This window comes from Pteropus vampyrus, unplaced genomic scaffold (assembly GCF_000151845.1).
Source record: "Pteropus vampyrus isolate Shadow unplaced genomic scaffold, Pvam_2.0 Scaffold23, whole genome shotgun sequence".
NCBI classification, from domain to species: domain Eukaryota; kingdom Metazoa; phylum Chordata; class Mammalia; order Chiroptera; family Pteropodidae; genus Pteropus; species Pteropus vampyrus.
Window position 1 is genome coordinate 10,101,470 of NW_011888804.1, and position 19,235 is coordinate 10,120,704.

General features: G+C 50.9%; 2 protein-coding genes and 1 pseudogene across 5 annotated transcripts in view; 1 reads left to right on the forward strand and 2 right to left on the reverse strand.

Moving 5' to 3' along the window:
* Positions 1-10,734, reverse strand: part of SMPD4 (sphingomyelin phosphodiesterase 4) — a 22,914-nt gene extending 12,180 nt beyond the window's left edge. For 2 of the 4 annotated variants that reach the window (XM_011355928.2, XM_011355927.2), the window contains exons 1-10: positions 10,546-10,734; positions 9,460-9,564; positions 7,232-7,315; positions 5,847-5,933; positions 4,825-4,967; positions 4,605-4,680; positions 3,928-4,036; positions 3,765-3,817; positions 3,061-3,212; positions 1,332-1,464 (exon numbers count right to left, since the gene is read on the reverse strand). In XM_011355928.2, coding sequence (XP_011354230.2) covers positions 1,332-1,464; positions 3,061-3,212; positions 3,765-3,817; positions 3,928-4,036; positions 4,605-4,680; positions 4,825-4,967; positions 5,847-5,933; positions 7,232-7,315; positions 9,460-9,564; positions 10,546-10,629 — 1,026 coding nt within the window. In that variant the 5' untranslated portion in view covers positions 10,630-10,734. Of the gene's footprint in view, positions 1-1,331; positions 1,465-3,060; positions 3,213-3,764; positions 3,818-3,927; positions 4,037-4,604; positions 4,681-4,824; positions 4,968-5,846; positions 5,934-7,212; positions 7,347-9,459; positions 9,565-10,545 lie in introns of those variants that run through there. The other 2 variants (XM_011355929.2, XM_023528287.1) reach the window with 2 other exon arrangements.
* On the forward strand, positions 9,762-17,197 carry MZT2B (mitotic spindle organizing protein 2B). Its single transcript, XM_023528288.1, has 2 exons — positions 9,762-10,332; positions 16,933-17,197. The coding sequence occupies exons 1-2, from the start codon at positions 10,157-10,159 to the stop codon at positions 17,123-17,125; spliced, it is 369 nt and encodes a 122-aa protein (XP_023384056.1). The 5' UTR covers positions 9,762-10,156; the 3' UTR covers positions 17,126-17,197.
* A 416-nt stretch (positions 17,198-17,613) lies between these two features.
* The window catches only part of LOC105289306, a 4,810-nt pseudogene continuing 3,188 nt past the window's right edge, over positions 17,614-19,235 (reverse strand).

The window sequence follows — 19,235 nt, forward strand, 5'->3', positions numbered from 1 at the left end:
AACAGAAAATAATGAGCATTGGTGAGGATGTGGAGAAATTGGAACCCTTGTGCATTGCTGGTGGGAATGTGAAATAGTGCAGCAACTGTGGAAAATAGTACGGCTGTTTCTCAAAAAATTAAACAGAATTACCATACGGTCCAGCAATTCCACTTTTGGGCAGATAACGAAAAGAATGAAAAGCAAGGTCTCAAAGAAATATTTGTATAGTTATGTTCATAGCAGCATTGTTCATAATAGCCAAGAAGTGGAAGCAACCTAGGTGTCTATCGACAGATGAATGGATAAACAAAATGAAACATTTACATACAATGGAATATCATTAAGCCTTAAAAAGGAAATTCTGACGCATGCTACAACATGAATGAACTCTGAAGATTCACTATGCTAAATGAAGTTGGTCAGTCATAAAAAAGAAAAATGCCATATGATTCCACTTATACAGGCATTAAAAGCAGTAAAATTCATAGACAAAGTAGTATTGTGGTTGCCAAGGGCTGGGGGGAGGAAGAAATGAGGAATTATTATTTAATGGGTACATATTTCAGTTTTACAAGATAAAAAAGTTCTGCAAATCCATTACAACTATGTAAATAAATAAACTATACACTTAAAAAAGGTTCAGATGGTAAATTTTATGTTATGGGTATTTTACCATAATTTAAGGGGGGGAAAAAAAACCACTAGCATTTCAATCCAGGAAATAACCCTCTAGTTCCGTCCTATAAGCTCATGCTTTGCTCACCTGCCCTCCTCATGGGCCAGCAGAGCCCAGAGCCCACATTAGCTGGGAGCCATCTGAAGCACCAGGCCCCTTTGTGAACAGGGAAGATGATTCCAACTGTCCCACCTCCCAGAGCTACTGTGACAATAACATGGAAGCCTCTGAAAACACAGCAACCCACATTTCAAGAATTACGTACAAGGCAGGACAGAATCCCATCTTAATTACATTCTAGGCTGTCAATAAGCAACGCTAGTGGTTACCAACTAAGCTCCAGAATCCTACGTCAGAACCAGATGGACCTCCCTCTCCAAGGTGTGCTCGGAAGATAGCCAAGCCTGGGAGGTGGCCAGCACTGTGCTGTGGGAGCCAGCCTAAGCCTGTGGGAGAGGCTGGAACTGTACAAGGGATGAAAATACTGCCATTGACATATAGGTTAGACTGGTGGGCAAATTTCTTCTAGTCTGTTTTCTAAACATCAGAGAAGGAAAATACTGACAATTTAGAACTACCCCAAGTAGTCTATAGGCTTCTGCCCCATGGGGTGAAAGGTGGCTGAGCAGTTTATGTTGAAATGGAAGCAGAGAAGAGCCGCTTCAGCTCTCACCTGTAGCAGAGTTTCCGACCTCCAGATCTCGTGGGAGGCAGGGTCTGCATTCACAGATGTCTGATGAGAGATGTGTCGCTTCAGGAGGCTGGTATGGTGGAGACCATAGGAAGCAAAAGGCATGGCTGGCGTCCTGAGATACAGAAACAGACCTTTGTTAGGGGCTCCCACTGGCATAACCAGGGGCAATGTGGACATCAAAAATCCACAGCTTAGAGACCAAGGACATTATTTCATGGTTTATTAAGAGACATCCTGCAGTACTTCTGGAATAAGACCAATAACCCCTTACCCGCCAAAGGCTAACTCTTCTGGGTGAGATTTGCTCTCTATAAAGGTGCCCCTGCCCTAGAGGACAGCATGTGACAAATGGAGGGTGGGCCAGCAAGTGCAAGAAAGAACCTGCCTGCAGCCTCCCAGGGCAGGAGCTGGGCCAGTGAGGTGGGAGGAGGGGTCAAAGCAGTATAGGAAGCGCTATTAGGGCAGGAAGGTCTTCTGGGGAAAGTCAGCAAAGAGGACCCAAGTTTAAGATCCACCAAAGCCCCAGTACACCTTTGGGCTGAGGCTGGCCACACACTCCCCTTCTGCATAGTTCAGTCTGCCTGGACTGGCACAAAAAGCTCTTTGTCCCAGGGCCTCTGGCTCAGGACAAGATCTAGTCCTGGAACTCACAGATTCCTACTATAACCATGTATTGCATAAGAAAGTTTTGGTCAAAGATGGACCAAAACATATCATATCACATGTATCATGGTGGCCTCATTGAGATTGTTATGCGGCTGAAAAATTGCTATTGCCTAGTGATGCCATAGCACGACACTTTGCTATGTTTTAAAATAAACTTAGTGTACAGCTTAAGTGTACAGTGTTTATAAAGCCTACAACATTCTAATGTCCTAGGCCTTCACTCACTCACCACTTACTTACTGACTTACCCAGAGCAACTTCCAGTCCTGCAAGCTCCATTTCGGGTAAGTGCCCTTTACACGTGTGCCATTTATTATCTTTTATACTGTATTTTTACTGTACCTCTTCTACATTTAGGTACACAAATACTAGTGTGTTACAACCACCTACAGTATTCATTACAGTAACGTGTTGTATGGGTTTGTAGCCTAGGAGCAGTAGGCCCTACCATATAACCTAGGTGTGTAGTAAACATCTAGGTTTGTATAAGCGCATTCTATGTTTGCACAAGGATGAAACCACCTAATAACACATTTCTCAGAACATATCTGTCATTAAGTGATAGATGATAGATGAACTGTATTCTTATTCATCCACAGGTCAACCCCTCCGTGACCTGCCTATAAGTCCTTTTTCTCCAGAACCATCAGCCCAGCACCATCGATCAGCTCTCAGCTTCGAGTCCTCCACCACCTCGCTCACCACCTTGGTGTAGGGCTTGGACGCTGCACGTGGGAAGGGCTGTTATGGACAGAACACAGCCTGTTTCCGTAGGAGAGCCATGCAGCCCCAGGATGTGACCTTTAGGGATGGCCACTGAAAACCAAACACAGATGCCCTCCTTATCCCTGCCTTCCAGTCTGTGCTAGGGCAGCTGGGGTTTGAAAATTTCAGGCATAAGAAAAACCAGGGAGCCCCAGACAAAGAGTGGCACCACTGTCTCTTGAGCAATGACCACTGACCAGGCCACTCCCTCATAGAAGGGCCAGACATGGGCCACCTCAGGCACTGGCCAAGGGCCAGGGTAGCTGGAGAGTCTTACCTGGGAGCTGGTGAGGGACTGGGTCCCCCTGGACTGGAGGATAGTGGGGGGAGCACGCTGCCTTCTGTGGGCAGGAACCATGACAGGTACCTGTCCACCAGGATGAAATAGGCACAGTCTGAAGTACGAACGTGGAGGGCCCCAGGGAGTGGCTGTAAAACAAAACTTGGGTTTGTGTGTGGCTCTGGGTGCTGCCCCAGGCTGCTGACCCCAGCTGCCTACCCAAGAGAGCCCTAGGATATGGGCTGCATCCCTAAGGCTGGCCCATGAGCACTGACGGCGGTACCAGAAAAAAGCTCCCACCAAAGAGAACCTGATTAGACCCCCAGTCCTGCCCTGCATGCGAATCTCCAAGACACTTCCACCCTGCCCCCATGATGAGCAAGCACCTCCTGTAGGAAGCTCCCCTGACCGCCAATCAGAGTGCCTAGATCAGCCCATACCGCCTGTCAAGTCTGCTCACTAGTTTGTTGTCCTAGGTGGGGATGGCCTGAAGAACAAAGGCTGAAGGAGGAAGGAGGACCCAGAGAAATGAGGCAGGAAGGGAAAAGGAGAAACGAAGACAAAGAAAGAGTGGCAGCTGGCTCCCAGGCTCCCAACAAGCTCCCCATGCTGTGCGAAAACAAGAGCCCTGGACCACGGCCGCTTCCCTTCACAGGTGTCTCCAATAAAGCAAACTCTGCTCAGAGGCATCCCTTCTGTACCTTTTGAGTGATGAGGCTCAAGGCGAAGAAGAACATGTAGTACTCAAACGGATCTGAAGACAGTGTCAGGGTGCACATGGCAGGGTTGTTGAGCCACCCCTCACCACTCAGCACTGTGCTGCCCACCCCCAGCCTCCCCGCCCGCAGGGTCAGCAAAGGATACTGAGGGCAAGGTTCAGGCTGAGGCCCCCAGTAGGGGGGAACTGGACCTTGTTGTGGTACAGAGGGCTGTCAGGGAGCACACGCTCCTGGATGGATGCCTTCACAGGGCCCTGCGGAGAGAAGGAGGTGGGCTCGAGGCTAGGCTCCAGCATGGTGCCCTCCCTACATGCGGTGCAGCCTTCTAGAAAAGCTGCTGAGGACAAGACCAACACATGGACCCTGCCTGTTTGAACAGAGCTGTCCTCTGTATAGCGCTTGAGCAAAAGAGCCTTCACTTAGAATCTCTATCATTCTCATAAATACCTGCAAACAGCAAGGTCAGCAGCTGTGCACATTTCTGAGCCCAGACAGGCACTTGATGAATCCCCTCTCTCTGCTTCTCATACCCACTGAACAAGTCACCCTTTGCAGCCAGTCATATGGCCCTGCCTGCCACTCAGCAAGGAGCAAACCAAGCAGCATGGCACCTTTACCACTGGCAGAGTTAGGAATGATCTTAAAGAAAAGTAACTGTTGGAGTTCTAATTTGTGATGCCTCCTTGGCCCTGAGCAGACACAGTGGTACTCTTCTGCCCACAGTCACAGCCACTCTGAGCCCCTGCCCACCCACCACACAGTGCAGCTGCTGTTTGGGACACTCTGCCCCAAACACAGTGCTCACCACCATGGATTACTTACGGGCAGGTAGGAAACAGGAAAATCAAACTTATAGTCTTCAGCTTGAAGTTTATAAACCAATTTCATCATTGGGCCACTGAACATGAAATTAAACCAACAAAAACAGGGTAAACAAACTGCAAACCACCTTGCTTTGTTTCCTCACTTTGAGAAGTACAGTGATTTAAAAATGAGATCATCAAAGGAAACATCTAGCCCCTTGGGTGAAAAACCTACCTACCCAGGGTCTAGAAATTCCATTGCAATGCTGTACTCCACAGGGTTCACGCGTCCCTGTAAGCAGCGGAGGTTCCAGCCGACGAGGATGCCATCCAAGGTGCCGAAAATGCTCTCTACCAGCCATGGGAAGATAGCGTGCAGCTCCTGAAACAGTGTGTCGGTGAGGCTTTGGGAAGCCTTGCTGAGAACCAGCTCTCACTGCCAGGTTGTGTGCCATGTGGGCTCCCACCCCAACTCCAGTGCTGCACTATAAGCTGCCCACCTTCTTCGCTGGCCCTGAGCACTGATGTTGTTACTCCTTAGTTCAGAAGCCCACAGGACCAACCCAGCACCCACAGGAACCCCGGAACAACAGTGCTAACAGGATCAGCAGCTTTGGATTCTTTCACTGTGGTTACGTGGCATATCAAGCAGTACTGCTTTATATCTAGGCCAGTTATATGTCAGCCTATTTAAAAAGATTTTTTTTAAATGTTGGAAACTTCTGATTTGAAGAGAGCTTTATTAAAAAGGGTGACAATGTTCTTTCTCAGAGTGAGTCCTTGAAACTGAGACTTACTGCCATTTGGTAGTAACTCCTTGTCCAGGCGGGCTTCTTGAACTTACCTACACTTACTATCTGACATTTCTGTGTGGGATGTAAATACATATTTTCAGTATTTACATCAGAGTTGCTCAGCTTTGGCACTGTTGACATTTTAGGCTCAATACTTCTTTGTTGTGGGGGCTGTCCTGTGTATTGCGGGAGTTACCAGCATGCCTGGCCTCTACCTACTTGTGCCAGTAGCACCAAGCCCATGTGACAACTAAAAATGTCCCTAGACATTGCCAAGTATCCCATGGACAGAAGCATCCATGGTCGAGAACTCCTAGTCAACATGTTCACATGTTTAAATGTGTCCATAAATGCGAAAGTCACAATGCCAGGTCAGGCCGCCATGCAGGGCAGTGCTCAGGACATGTAATAACATTTTTCAAGGAATGTGTGAGACATGGCCCAAAGAAATGCTAGCAAAGTTGTACCTTTGCTGGAAAATCCTCGATAACTTTAACCAAGTCTTGACACCGCTGTGCAAAGGGCTTATTGATAGAGTCAGATTTCAGGCTAGCCTAGAAGAAAGCAAAAAAATCATAAGCATATTTGCTTTGTAGCCTTTGACAATATTCTGGCTTGAGCCGAAATAGAAATTCAACTGATAGGCAGGAGTGAGACACACACCACTGGCCTGACTCTCTAGTACTTCATACATCAAGTCATGCATGTGTCAGTGGCCTTAAGCAGGGGTCTCAACCCCCAGGCCATGGACCAGCAGAGGTCTGGGGCCTGTTAGGAACTGGGCCACGCAGAAGGAGTTGAGTGATGGGTGAGTGAGCAAAGCCTCCTCTGTATTTGCAGCCACTCCCCAGCCCTAGCATCATCGCCTCAGTTTCACCTCAGATCTTCAGGTATTAGATTTTCATAGGAGCACCGATCCCTGGTGCCGAAAAGGTTGGGGACCGCTGGCCTAAAGGATGGTACTAGACCAGTAATTGTCCCAGGATCTCTAGACCAGTAATTGTCAGGCTTGCTTCCCAGCACCCTTTGTAAACAACCCCAGTTACCTCAAAGAACTGTACATTATCAGAATAAAATTGACTTCTATCTGATCCACAGGCAGGAGGTCAGCTCTATATCCAAGAGAGTCCTCTATTGTGGAGGGCTCCCCTCACAGATCACAGAGCCTCTGCATAAATGGATGAAGATCGAGGAAACACTATTTTTAACCAAGAGGGCTTTGCCCAAGGATATCTAAGGCCTTGTTCACTTCCAAATGAAGATGGAATCCACAAGGCCTCAGTCAGAGGCAGGCAGTCCTGGGCTGTTTAGGCCATGGGTCAGATCTGTTGGCTCTAGAGGGTGTACCAAGGAAGAATATCTTTCCAGACAAATGTTTACAAAAAGTATCTTTTGGGAACTGAAATTTGAAACTTTTAATCATTGATACCTGCCTCATGCTTAACATCTCACTATCATGTTTAATATTTAAAGTGTAGTCCTGGTTACCCCCAACATATGTGTCCTTCTGCTTTTCACTGATGACAGTTGTGATTACGACATTTTTGTGTAAGGATTTACAAGACATCCTTTTCATTTGTTCCTCCCCATACCCTGGGAAGTAGGGAAAATGGCACTGGAATCATCTTGTTTTGTGGATGAGAAAACCCAAGGCCCAGAGGTTGAGTAAACCCAAGGTCCTGCAGAGGCAGAATCAAGCCTAAGGATTTCAACCCCCAGTCCAGTGTTACTTCCATCACACGCCCCCAAAAACAACCACTGGAGAGCTCTTCAAGTCAGTAGAAAGAACATTCAAGTCCCTGAGCTTAGAATTATAATCACACTGACACTCACACGGGCAGTTGATATTTACCAGTAGGAAGCTGGGCTGTTGCATGTGAGGGAACGCCATAGCACGCTCTTGTGGAGAGTTGAAAATGGTCATCTTAGGAAACCACTGTGGAAAAACAAAGATGAAATCTCAAGACCTGCCAAACAACAGAATATTGTATTGTTTCACAATGCCTTGCAGAATATTTGAATAACTCAACACACCCTGCACTGCCACATCCCATGTTACAGAACTGCTGTTTTCATTCACCACATTTCATGTGGTGGTGAATCCCTGATAACATGTGGTAACACTTGTATAGCCCTTGCTATGTGTCAGGCCTGGTTCTAGGGCTCTCTACATATCTACATTTAATTCTCGGTGGTAGGCAGAATTCTAAAGATAGCCCTCCAAGATGGCTGTCCGTGGTTATTTAAACACTCATCTTGGTACTGCTGTGAAAAGATTTTGCAGATACAATTAAAGTCTCTAGTCGGTGGCCCATAAGATACAGAGCAGTCTTGGCTGCCAGCCAGAACTACATTCTGATGGCAACCTGAATAAGCTTAAAAGCAGATTCTTCCTGAGAGCCTTCAGATAAGAGCAAAGCTGGTCAAATCACTATACTGTACGCCTGAAATTAATATAACCAATATAAAATTGTATACCAGTTATACTTAAATTAAAAAAAAAAAAGAAAGAAAAAGAAAAGCTGGCCAACATCCTGACTACAGCCTTGTGAGAGCTTAAGCAGAGAACTCAGCTAGGCCTGCACTCCTGACTCTATAACTGTGAGATAATAAATGGGTGAAGTTTTAAGCTGCTAAATTTGTTAAGCAAGAATAAAAAATACATCCTCACAATAACCCTATAAAGTCAGTACAGATGAGGAAATGGAGGTAGAGAGAAGGCATGTCACTTGCCCTCACCCAGCTGGTAAATGGCAGAGCCAACATTCAAATACACAGACATCTCCACGAATCTCTCACAGAGGCGGGTAAATAAATCTCCTCTATTTTACTTGTGCTCTCTGAGAATGAGGGGAGGGGATGAGTAAGCTCTGCCGAAGAAGCCTCTGACCGGGCCATCAGAAAATCAGGGATAGCTCTCCAGATTTCTACCTCTTTGCCCACTCAAGTCAAAAACTAAAAATATCCAGACTTGGACTGAACAGAGAGGATGCATGCCTAGTCCCACTGATGGGCTACTAATGGCTTTCCCGGCACAGCTCTGCTCTTGGCCTAAGTAAGGGTACTGAGGTGGCAAGTGACAACTTATGTGGATGGAGAGAGGTTGGGTGCAAGGAGTCTGTTGGCAGCTGTGGGGTTGACAGGAGATGCGCATCTCTCCCACTTAACAATAGTAACACCTCCCAGGATTTTTTCAACTCTTAATTAAACTAGCCATCAGTTTCCGTTTTAAGAAAGATTTAAAACAAATGAAACACCTCAGTCCTGAACTAAATGGTCAAGAGGACAACTGCCAAATGATCAAAGGGCAGAGCTTTAAAGATGAGGTGAAAGCACCTCCCTGCTTAGAGGAAGACTGCAAAGGCAGTAGCTGAAAAAATGAAGCCAGAGCTGCCCCACTAGGGGTCTTTCCAAGGGAAGGCTGTGTCTCCAACGCTATTCTCTGACTCTGCCACGGCCAGGCTCCTCCCCCCAAACCCTTCTGCGCTGTGCACCAAGCGTTTGCTCCATCTCTGCACTTCAATAACCACTTTCTTCAGGAGCTGCTTCGACTCTTGTTTGGGGGTTTTTTCTGAGAGAGGCAGCCCTCAGACAACGCCGATCCTGCCAAGCAAATCACGCTACTGCCAAGGCCTCCCTCTGGCTCCTCTCAGCAGAGCATGCTCCCATTTGTTGCTCACAACTGTCCTGTGAAGTAAGCATTGGGATGCCCATACCACTGACGAGAAAACTGAGGCTCAGAAAAATCCACACGGAGGAAGGCTCGGGCCGAGACTCATCCCCAGCTCTTTCTCCTACATGGCTTTTTGAGTTCAAGGCTCAACTTTAACTCGAAGCTCTCCTTCCTCTAACTCGTTCAACGAACGTTAACCGAGCACCCACCGGGACAGTGTGTGTGAGCCGCGAGAGAAGGTGGCATGAGGGCGCAGCCCGGGGCCTCGGCTCCCCTGCCGGCACGGCCCGGAGTGGAGACGCCGAGGCCCAACCCGGGGATCGCGGAGAAAAGGAGATGGCTTAGGCGCAGGTTCGGAGAGGCTGCCGGGACGTGGGACCGTACTGCGCGCGGCTCCCGCCACTCACCTGTGGGGTCCATAGCGTCGCACGCGTCAGGAACTGAGACCACCACTCGGCTATCCGGCGCTGAAATGTCGTCATCAAGCTGCGCGTGGCGTCACGCCCCCCGGCCTGGCGGGAAAAGCGCCGCTATCGCGTCAGGCTTCTGTTTCAACAGGCGCGTGCGCAAAGCGAAGGGTGGTCGGGTTTATGGGGTGTTTGTGTGTGGGGGGGGGTTCACTACTGTGTGCGCGTGCGCAGAGGTGGCGTTTGCGCCCCTCGCGCTTGAGCTCACGCAGTGTTTAAGGCAAGGAGTGCGCGTGCGCAAAAGGAGCGGCCGTTTATTAGGGCCCTCGGGGCAGGCCCGCTATTGGGTCGGCGGGGCGCGCACCAATTACGCGCTGTGGATTGACTGCCCTTCGTCCCACAGGCATTTATTGAGCGTCCACTATATGCCAGACACTGCATCGGGTGCTGCTGCTTAAGCTAGAACGACCAATGCAGCCTAGTAGGGAAGTCTTGATCGCCCAGGAGCGGCTCTCCTTGGCCTGCCATGTATCCCCCACGCCTAACATAGTGAGCCGCTCGTAAATGCGGATCGGATGGCGTACGGCTGCCCGGGAGGCCAGGCGGTGGCGCTGCAGGGAGAGGAACGGCCGGCAGAGCCAGTAGAGGACGCTGTGGGAGGGCCGGGGGGGCACGCACCTTCCCGCCAGCGGCGCAGATGGCGGCGCCGGGCACCGGGCCCGGGCCCGGGCCCGGGCCGGGGACACCCCCAGGGCTGGAGGCGGCCCTGCAGAAGCTTGCGCTGCGGCGGAAGAAGGTGCTGAGCGCCGAGGAGATGGAGCTGTACGAGCTGGCGCAGGCGGCGGGTGGCGCCATGGACCCCGACGTGTTCAAGTGAGCGGGAGTGGGTGGGGGCTGCGCGCTCGTCCGACCCCCAGACACCCCTGCTCCCAGCTGCCCGCCCTTGTTGGAACCCCGTGGGGGCCCAGAGTAGAGGTGGAGTCTTGAGGGAGGTGGCCCTCCTGAGCCTGGCCCCAGGCTGGTGGCCTTTCCTGGCCTGTTCTCGCCCGAGTAGCGGGGCTCGTGGTCAAAGGTCTCACTGCGCACCTTGTCTGTTATCGCCAGAATCCTGGTGGACCTGCTGAAACTGAACGTGGCGCCTCTCGCCGTCTTCCAGATGCTCAAGTCCATGTGTGCCGGGCAGAGGCTGGCGAGCGACCCCCAGGACCCTGCGGCGGTGTCTCTGCCTATATCCAGTGTACCGGAGACCCGAGGTCAGAGCTGGAGTGCTCTCTGCCCCTGTGGCCCAGGAGGTGGAGTGGCAGGGGCTGGGAGGTGGGCATTGCCCGGCCCAGCGCAAGCTAGACTCTCAGTGGCCAGAACTTTCTGTCCGTCTTCTCCCATGACCCACTGGGCCTATCCAAGTACTCTCCCCTTGGGCGCAGTCCCCAGCTTTGGCTTCGATGCTAGACTTGAGAAAGCACCTGTAGATCAGGCAGAAGCAGAATGGGTACCCCAGCGTGGTCCAAGCAGGCTAGGCCTCATCTTGGACATTTGCTGTTCCAGCTTCTTTCCACCTCAACACTCACGCCTTCATTCCACAAACAAAGGAACAAGACTGCTTTGGTTCCCGTTCACATGGCATATACAGTCTCCAGGGAAAGGAAGTGTTCAGGGAGTGGGCAGGCAGGGACCTTACTTGCCTGTACCCCACCTAGGCCTAGAGCCTGCCCAGGAGTCTGGCCAACTGAGCTTCCCTCCTTAGATTGTGGCTGGGGAGTCAGTGTGGCAGCCCTGGCTGCCCTAGACACTCAGGGTGCAGCAGCTTGAGCGGGAGAGCACTGGGCTCAGGCTTGAGGGGCCTCCTCACTCTCGAGAGTCGTGACGGGTGAACAGGTGCCGGTGATGAGGAGGTTATGGCAGAGCGCCCTGTGTGTCACTCCTCCTAATGGCTGTCAGAAACCCTTTGAGATGCAGCAGAACCTCCTGGGCTGACTCCTTGGCCAGACCACTCAGGCACTCACAGACATCTTGAGAAGCAGCTGATATTGGGGTGAAGTGCAGGCCAGCCCCTGTGGGTGGGAGTGCCAGGGCCCTGGGCACTTGCACCCCCTGTCCTGAGAGGCTCTGGGACACCTCACTGACCCAAGCTCCGTCTGCTCTCTTTGTGTCTCTCTCTGACCTGCAGAGGCCTCCTTTCTCTCTGCCAAGAACTGTAGCCCCCCTGCAAGGCCCTCCTTTTCCTCGGCCCCACGGCCTGCGGCCTCTCCGGTTCTGCACCACGGCCCAGCTGCCACGCACTCGCCTCTTTCTCCAGGGCCCCCCGGTTCCCTCCGGTTCTCTTGCTGCCTGTTCTCTCCTTTTGCAGGTTGCATTTATTGGTTTATCTCTGGGGGTTGGTGCGTTCTCTTGTTTCCAAGGAAACTGCTGTGGTCACAGAAAGCCAGAGCAGCTTCAAGCTGCAAGGACAGGACCCTGTGGACCATCTCTGCCACACAGCTTAGAGATCAAGGACATGATTTCATGGTTTAAGAGACAAGCTGCAGTACTTCTGGAATAAGACCAATACCCCTTACCCGCCAAAGGCTAACTCTTCTGGGTGAGATTTGCTCTCTATAAAGGTGCCCCTGCCCTAGAGGACAGCAAGCCGAGGGGCAGGGAAGAGGCATGTGGCGTGCTATGGAGAGCAAAGCCTTGTGAGAAACACCTTGGCTTCTTGGAAGCTGTCAAATGCCCAGGTGGGCAGCCTGCAGGATAAAACCCTGATTCCACTTTCCTCTCTGGTTCTTGAGCTGGTGGTACCTTCCAGGCATTGCCAGGTGTGGTGAGGCTTGGGGCCCAGTGCCAGAGGTCTGTGAGGGCCTGAGATCCCACAGGTGCTCTTGTTTCGTCCTTCTACACACCCCTCCCCATATCCCCAACCTCACCATTCCAGAGGCCGCCTGGAGCACAGGCTAGGGAGGGGAAAGGTCAGGGTAGGGGTGGGTGGATTACAAAGCTGAGCTGAGGAATTGATGGGTGAGTTTCCAGAGGGAGGGAGAAACTGGGAACAGAGCCCTCCTCACTTGAGAGGGTGGTACTGTTCACTCAGTGACTCCAGGTGCCAGGCCAGCTTTCAGTGCTGGGGGCACACTGGGGCTGCAAGATGAACACGCTCTTGGTCCAGTGAGGGAGATGGCTAGATAACTGACAGTGACAGAGATAGCAACTGGAACAGCAGGAGGTTAAGGAGGCTGGGGGTCAGGGCCCTCTGTGCCAGCTGCAGAGTCAGCCCTGGGAGGTGGGGTGGTTGGGAGGGGGCCGAGAGAGAAAAGGTGAGGTAGAGATGCATGGCTTGTATCTAGGCCATTGGTGGGAGCCAGGCCTGAGCTGGGGCTGGGGAGAAGAGGAGGGCAGAAGTCATGAGGTGTGCCATGGGCATGGCGCTGGGAGCACTGGCATAGAGGGATCGGGAAGATCAGAGGGGGCTCTGAGGAAGATGGGGACAGGAGTGCAGGGCTAGACCTCACGGGATAGTTTTCTCCTTCAGTGCTCAGGCCTTGGGTCCTACCAGGCTGGGTGGCCAGCAGCCAGGACACAAGGACACAGAAGTCCTGGGCAGATGCACGGTGTGGGTAGATGGCAGCCTGGGGAGATGGTTGATGGGGAGGAGTTGGAGAGGAGCAGGGCAGATGAGGGGCCATGCCAGGAGTGTGCTGCAGCCAACAGGCAGAGGCCACCAGACAAGACAGATAGATCTCTCAGGCCACATGTTGCAGCATCTGTTCATTCAGACCTTCCAGCCACCTCATTAATAGCTGGATATGGAGTAGAGAAAATGGAGCTGTCAGAGTGATCCAGCTGTGGGAACAGTGGTGGCCTAGGATGATGATAGGGATTTGGGGCTGTTGGGGCTAACGGCCTTAGGTTTCCCATAGACTCATTTCTGTCTCTTAGCAGAAGAAAGAGAAACAAGACCCCAAAAGCACAGAGGGGTAATGCTTGTCACAGGGAGGGGGTGGAGTCACTGAGGAAAATTTCAATTCAGTCGAGTGTTCTCTGTTGAAGTCTAGGGAAACGAAGTTTTAAAAAGATGCCCCTCTAGATTGTGTAAGGTAAAGTTTGGCGTGTGGGAGCTGTGAGCTCAGGTAGAGCTGTGCTGTCTAGTATGGGAGCCATGGCCCTGGGGCTGGTGTCCTTGAGACTCGCTGCAGCCATAAGTACACACCACAGGCCCAGATGCTGAAGAATTGGCCCAGAAAGGAATGTAACACCTCATGAATAACTTTTATATCAAGTACATGTTGAAATAACATATTGGATATTTTTGGTTAATTAAAACATTATTTAAATTAATTTTTTATTTTTACTTTTTAAACGTGGCTACTAGAAAATTTTAAATTACACATGTGGCTTGCATCATATTTCTATTGGACAGCACTGCTCCAGAACATTCACAATAACACTGTTTCTGAAACAACGTCCTCAAGGCTGTGTCTGCTGTGCAGGGAGGGGTCATGGACACGTCCGTGAGGGGAGGACACCTCCCAAGAAGCATAGGCTAAGTTAAGTGTTAAAAGTGCATGTGTGCACGTCCGTGTGGCGTGTAGGTCTTTGATGTTGTTTGTTTGTGTTCTGGAAGGACTGATTAAGCCCCTACTGTGTGCCCAGCCAGAGGCGGCAGCCCTACTGGCTGGCGGGTGCAGACCTTCTGGCGGCTCTCCAGCAATGGCCGGTGGCCTTGAAGACAGAGGGGTGCTCTGTGCTGCCTGCACTCCTGGAGCAGGGCTGTAGTGCTTTCTTTTCCTTCCTCGCACAGCATGTATTCACTGTACAGTCACCATAATAGCACTATGATATTGCCTTGGTGGCCCCGTTGGCCCAGTCCGCCACGAGGGGGCGCCCGCACCACGAAGGAGAAAGCTCACTCTTAAGGAGCAGCAGGAAGGGATGGAAGCAGCAACTCCTACTGGGACTCTTTATAAATCCTTGTCCCTGACCAGCTCTGCCGGCAAAGCGGTCCTACCGGGTCTGGCCGGCTCCCCAGCATCAGGGACTCCCCGAGTCACAAGGCAGCAGGCTGGTGTGATTTGGGGGTTTGCTTCATTAGGCAGTCACAAAACTCTGAGCGGGCACAAGCTAGTTTTGGGGGTAGGAGGAGCACTGACTTTTGAAGACAATAAGCCTGACCACTATTTTCAACATTCAGTGATTATCTGTCTTTGTTATCTGCCTCAGGAGCCGAGCACATCCCCACCCCATCTCTCCCCAGTCCGTGGTCGTTCTTGGCTCAGCCCCACTCTCCATTCCATGTGTCCAGCTCCAGAGAGTCTGGTGCTGGGTCCCCTGTGTGACTGAGCCTGAGCCAGAGCCAGCCTGGACGTAGCAGGTCTTTCCATTGTAGGCCCTGCGGACCATCCTCCTCCATTTCCACGTGTAATACAAGGAGGCCTGAAGGGATCTTCCCACTAAACCCACGTGATTCCTGAGGGTTCCACGAGTCACACAGGGCTGGATAAATGGTCTTTCATCGTTAGATAGTTTTCATAATACATTCTATGGCTCAAAGTCACATTGGTATCTGTTTTCAGGGTTTATGGTCCTTGTTCGATTTAAAGAGAAACATTATTTACCCTTTCTTCTTTCCTTGCATCTTTGAGTTTCCAGAAGGGCCCTGGTCATTACACCGAGGGGGAGGGGAAACTCACATGTGCGGCAGGCTGAAGGAAAGCTGACTTCAAAGTCGGGTCCACCTCTGAGACCCGCTCTGCCACTTACTGGCGGTGAGCTGTGCCTGGTCTATCTTTCCAAGTCCTTCAAGGAATGCTCCTTGTCAAGAGATCGTGGGGCACTTAGGGACCCAGGTTTAGGCCAGATGCTACAGAAGACATAATTCTGCTTGGCATGACCTGGTGAGGTGCTATGGTCTCAGGAGGGCACTTGTATGTTGGGAGATGCGGGGTGGTGGAGCCCGTGTACTCATAGGGATCCTTGCCCACCGACCAGTCAGTGGGGACCAGAATATTGGCATTTGTACAAAGGAAATGTAGATGACAGTACTCTTCGTGTCTGTTTTTTGTGAGGCACTAGCAGGCTGAGTTGGCCCAGCGTCACCCCACCACAGGCTCCGGTCTGCTCTCCCTCGGCACTCGGTAACCTCTTACTATGTCTCTGTGTAATCAAGTGCATGCAGACACTTGAGTGTGAAGACCAGGAAGGTGGGAAGGCCAGGCCAGGGAAACCTAAACTGTCAAAGTTCCAGCTGTGGCATCACTGTAATCCTCCCCACCATACCAGCCAGCAAAGACCCCACTCTCTGAGGAAGAGCTCTCCAGAAATTCTCTTAAGAAGGACTGTCCTGCAGGAGTGCTGGGGAGGAGTTATTGTCAGTATTTAGAGAGCATGGAAAGTGAGTCTGGTGTCCTAGAGGAGTCAGGGTCTGCAGAGCCTTAAATGCAGGTGCTTCCGTTTGCTCAAGGTAACAAATAGTGAAACAGATGACTTAACAGGCCCCTAAGAAACTCTGTTGTCTTTTCTCCAAGAACTTGTCACAAGCTGTTTGACTATGAACTGCATGGAGGCTGGGGATCAAGGGCAGACCGTGGCTGAGGTAGATCCAAAGGGGAGGGACTGCAAGTCAGTAGACCAGCCCGTTCCACCAGTATGGTTTGTCCCCTGGGGGTGGGGGAGTCCTCTCAGTCTTATTGATGCTGTCAACACTCTGAACCTAGGGAAGCCACTCCATTAAAATAAAGCTGCAGCCCAGGCATGGTCACAGGTCTTCCCGGCTATCTTCACAAAAAAGAGACTAAATTAAGCAAATTACAAATCAAGGAATAGACCAGTGGTCTCCATCCGAGTGTGACTATCTGGTAGTCAGGACACGCCTCAAGCAGTCAACTCTCTACTGGAGCCCAACCATGGGGTCTGGGAGTGAACCCGAGGGCAAGAGGCTTGACCACTGCATATCTGCAGAATACTGAGTAGGTGGGAAAATGTGTGAGAGCTTCCAAGATTCAAAGCCAAAGCCTGACTTCATCTGTCGATGACTCCTGTGCTTCCTGTGTCATCAGTTTGATCAGTTCAAATGGGGTCAATCCAGAGAGGAAGAGAGTGCCTGAGGGGACAGTGAGACAGCAGCCACATTGATCGTGAGCCCTGCTGCACTGCTAGCAGTTGTAGCTGACTACATGTGCTTTCCAGGGCAGGAGTCAACAAGCTTCCCTTCCCTTCCCCTAAATCGACCATCAGAACTTTCCCCTCTTGCTCCTTGTGTTATTTCCATCCTAGGATACCCTTGAGGGCCTCCTGCACTTTGCCAAGGACTTACCTTGCATATGCCATCTCCAGGCAGTCCTGAGCCTCAGGACCCTGGGCTGGCAGAGGGTCCCCAGTTGAAAGGACTGTGATAGAAACATATTAGATGTAAATGTTGCTCAGGGAATACAAATACAGTGATGCACTGAGATTGTGGAGTCTGCCCAGGTTCCTAATGATTGTGCTCTGTCTGCTCAGGGAGAAACAAAGCCAGCACTGCTCTTGGTGGAGGCCCAGCCCTGGCAGAGCGCAGCAGCCGGGAAGGATCAAGCCAGAGGATGCCCCGACAGCCCAGTGCTACCAGGCTGCCCAAGGCGGGTGGGCCAGGGAGGAGCCCCACCCGGAGCAGTACCTGAACCAGGTAGAGGCTTGTCACGCTGGCCTGCCGTGAGCTCCACCAGCCTCCTACCAGAGGCTACGTGCTGTTTCCTCCAGTTGGTAATAAATCTTTTTGAAAAACTGAGGGTCCATTCAAGATGTTTTCTATCACCTTTTGAATATGTTAAGGCACAAAGATTTAGAATTATTTGAAAGCTGGTCCCGGTTATGTTACAACCGAACTAACCAAGTGACTTAAACCAGGGACTTCACCTTTCTGGACCTCCCTTCTGGACCTCATTTTCAAGTCAGAGAAAATATTTGTATTACTAGGTCTTTTATTAACAGATTTCAGTACGTTTCGCTTGAAGTGAAAGGACCAATGTTTTTTATCAAGGTCATACCCGGGGTGCTCAGGTGCAGTGGGGGCAGCTGTTTGAGCACAAGGGCAAACTTAAGCCACCACCAACAGTGAGGACAGAGATGAATTGTTCAGAGTTTCTAATCTCTGAGGCATGAATGCCAGTGCAGAATCCAATAAAACCCTTTTCCCCCAAAATGTCTGCACCTTACACATTTGACTAGCAGTTTTAGGGATTCTGTGAACAGCCCCCTTCCATGGACCTTAGATTTTAAAACTCCAGTTCTAAGCTTTTATACTTCAGTCCACATGTCCCAACAATGGAGAAGACTGAAAAATGGCAAATTCAATGGAAAATCCTAACTCAGTTTTCCTAGAATTTAGTAAATCTTTATGCTTTGGAACCTTAGATTGAAACTATTGACTTGCCCACGCCCCAGGTCCCGTCATGTAAGCAGTGGCTCCTTAAAGATGTGGGTGGTACTGCACCCACCTCAGTAGCCCAGCATCATGTAGCCAAGACCAGCCTCCCATGTAGGTCTGGCAGCTTTGAGGTCCTATCCAGTCCTGTGGGCAGACGATTGTGTCTTAGCTGAGCACCACAGCAGACAGGTTTGATATAGAAACTTTAATGATAAACAACTTGAAACCAGCTGAGGTGTGGCCAGAGAGAGCAGAAGAGAAGTATGCTCACCAACTGCACTCTTCCATTCAGTATTCTTCCCCTTCTTTGGCCTCTGCTTCCACAAAATCCACGCCTACCTCTTTATAACCTTTCTCCATGCCCTCCCCCACGTACCAGTGCACAAAGGCTCACTTTGCATACATGAGATCGAACTTATGGTCCAAGCAGGCACAGGCCTTGGCAGTGGCGGTGGTGATGCTCAGCATGTACACGGCCCGCTGCACCTTGGCCAGGTCTCCCCCAGGGACGATGGTGGGGAGCTGGTACTTGATACCCACCTGCCAGAGAAGGGGAAGAGCACTATGTGAAGATTCTGTCAAACCCAGAAATGATGGCTGCTTTCTCAGAAACGGAAGGCATGTGGGTGCTCTCTGGCGACTTAGGAGAAGGCTTGGTTCACCCTGCAGTCTCTGTGCCAAGAAAGCAGGGTGCTGGTTTCTAGACAAGGAAAGACGCGGCCAGAGCCAGTCACTCTGGCTTGGTTTCAAACCGCCTGAAGAGCTGTATCCCAGCAACTGTGACATGTGATAGTCACCCATATGACAGAACTGTCTTCCTTCTGAAGGACACTGCTCCGGATTCTTCGCATGTTACTTTCTCCACAGGCTTCAACACGAGGGGAGCTGATCTCTGTAGCAGAAGCTTTTTTCATGTAGTACACAACCATGGTGGTATTGCAAGGGATCATACCCCCTGCTTTCCCACCAGTCAGTGTGTGCGTTGCAGAGTGACAGGTACACTGCCAGAGGTCCTAGGACTTCTGCTACCACCGCAACAGCAGGTGGTCTGTGTGTGTGATAAATAGTGGGGAGGGGTTGACATTCAGGGCTGGACCAAGGGGAGAGTATTTCAGGCTTTGTAACCGGGGGTGACAGGGGCAGAGGTTTAGCAGCAGAATACAGGGTCAGCTAGATCCGGCGTCAGCAAACATTGCCTATAAAGGGTGAAACAGTACGTATTCTAGGCTGGGTGTGCCATGCAGCCTGTCACAGCCACTCAATTATGTCTTTGTAGCACAAAAGCAGCCACAATAAGCCACTGAATGGGTGTGTAGCTGTGTTAATGTAAAACTTTGCAAAATCAGGCAACTCATCAACCAACCATGCTGACCTCTGAACTAGAGGAAGAGAACTCATA

Excerpts from the sequence above, each read along its gene's own strand:
- MZT2B (XM_023528288.1), top strand. The coding sequence starts at position 10,157 with ATGGCGGCGCCGGGCACCGGGCCCGGGCCCGGGCCCGGGCCGGGGACA. Across the intron at positions 10,333-16,932 it reads ATGGACCCCGACGTGTTCAA|GGAGAAACAAAGCCAGCACT; the intron begins GTGAGCGGGAGT and ends CTGTCTGCTCAG.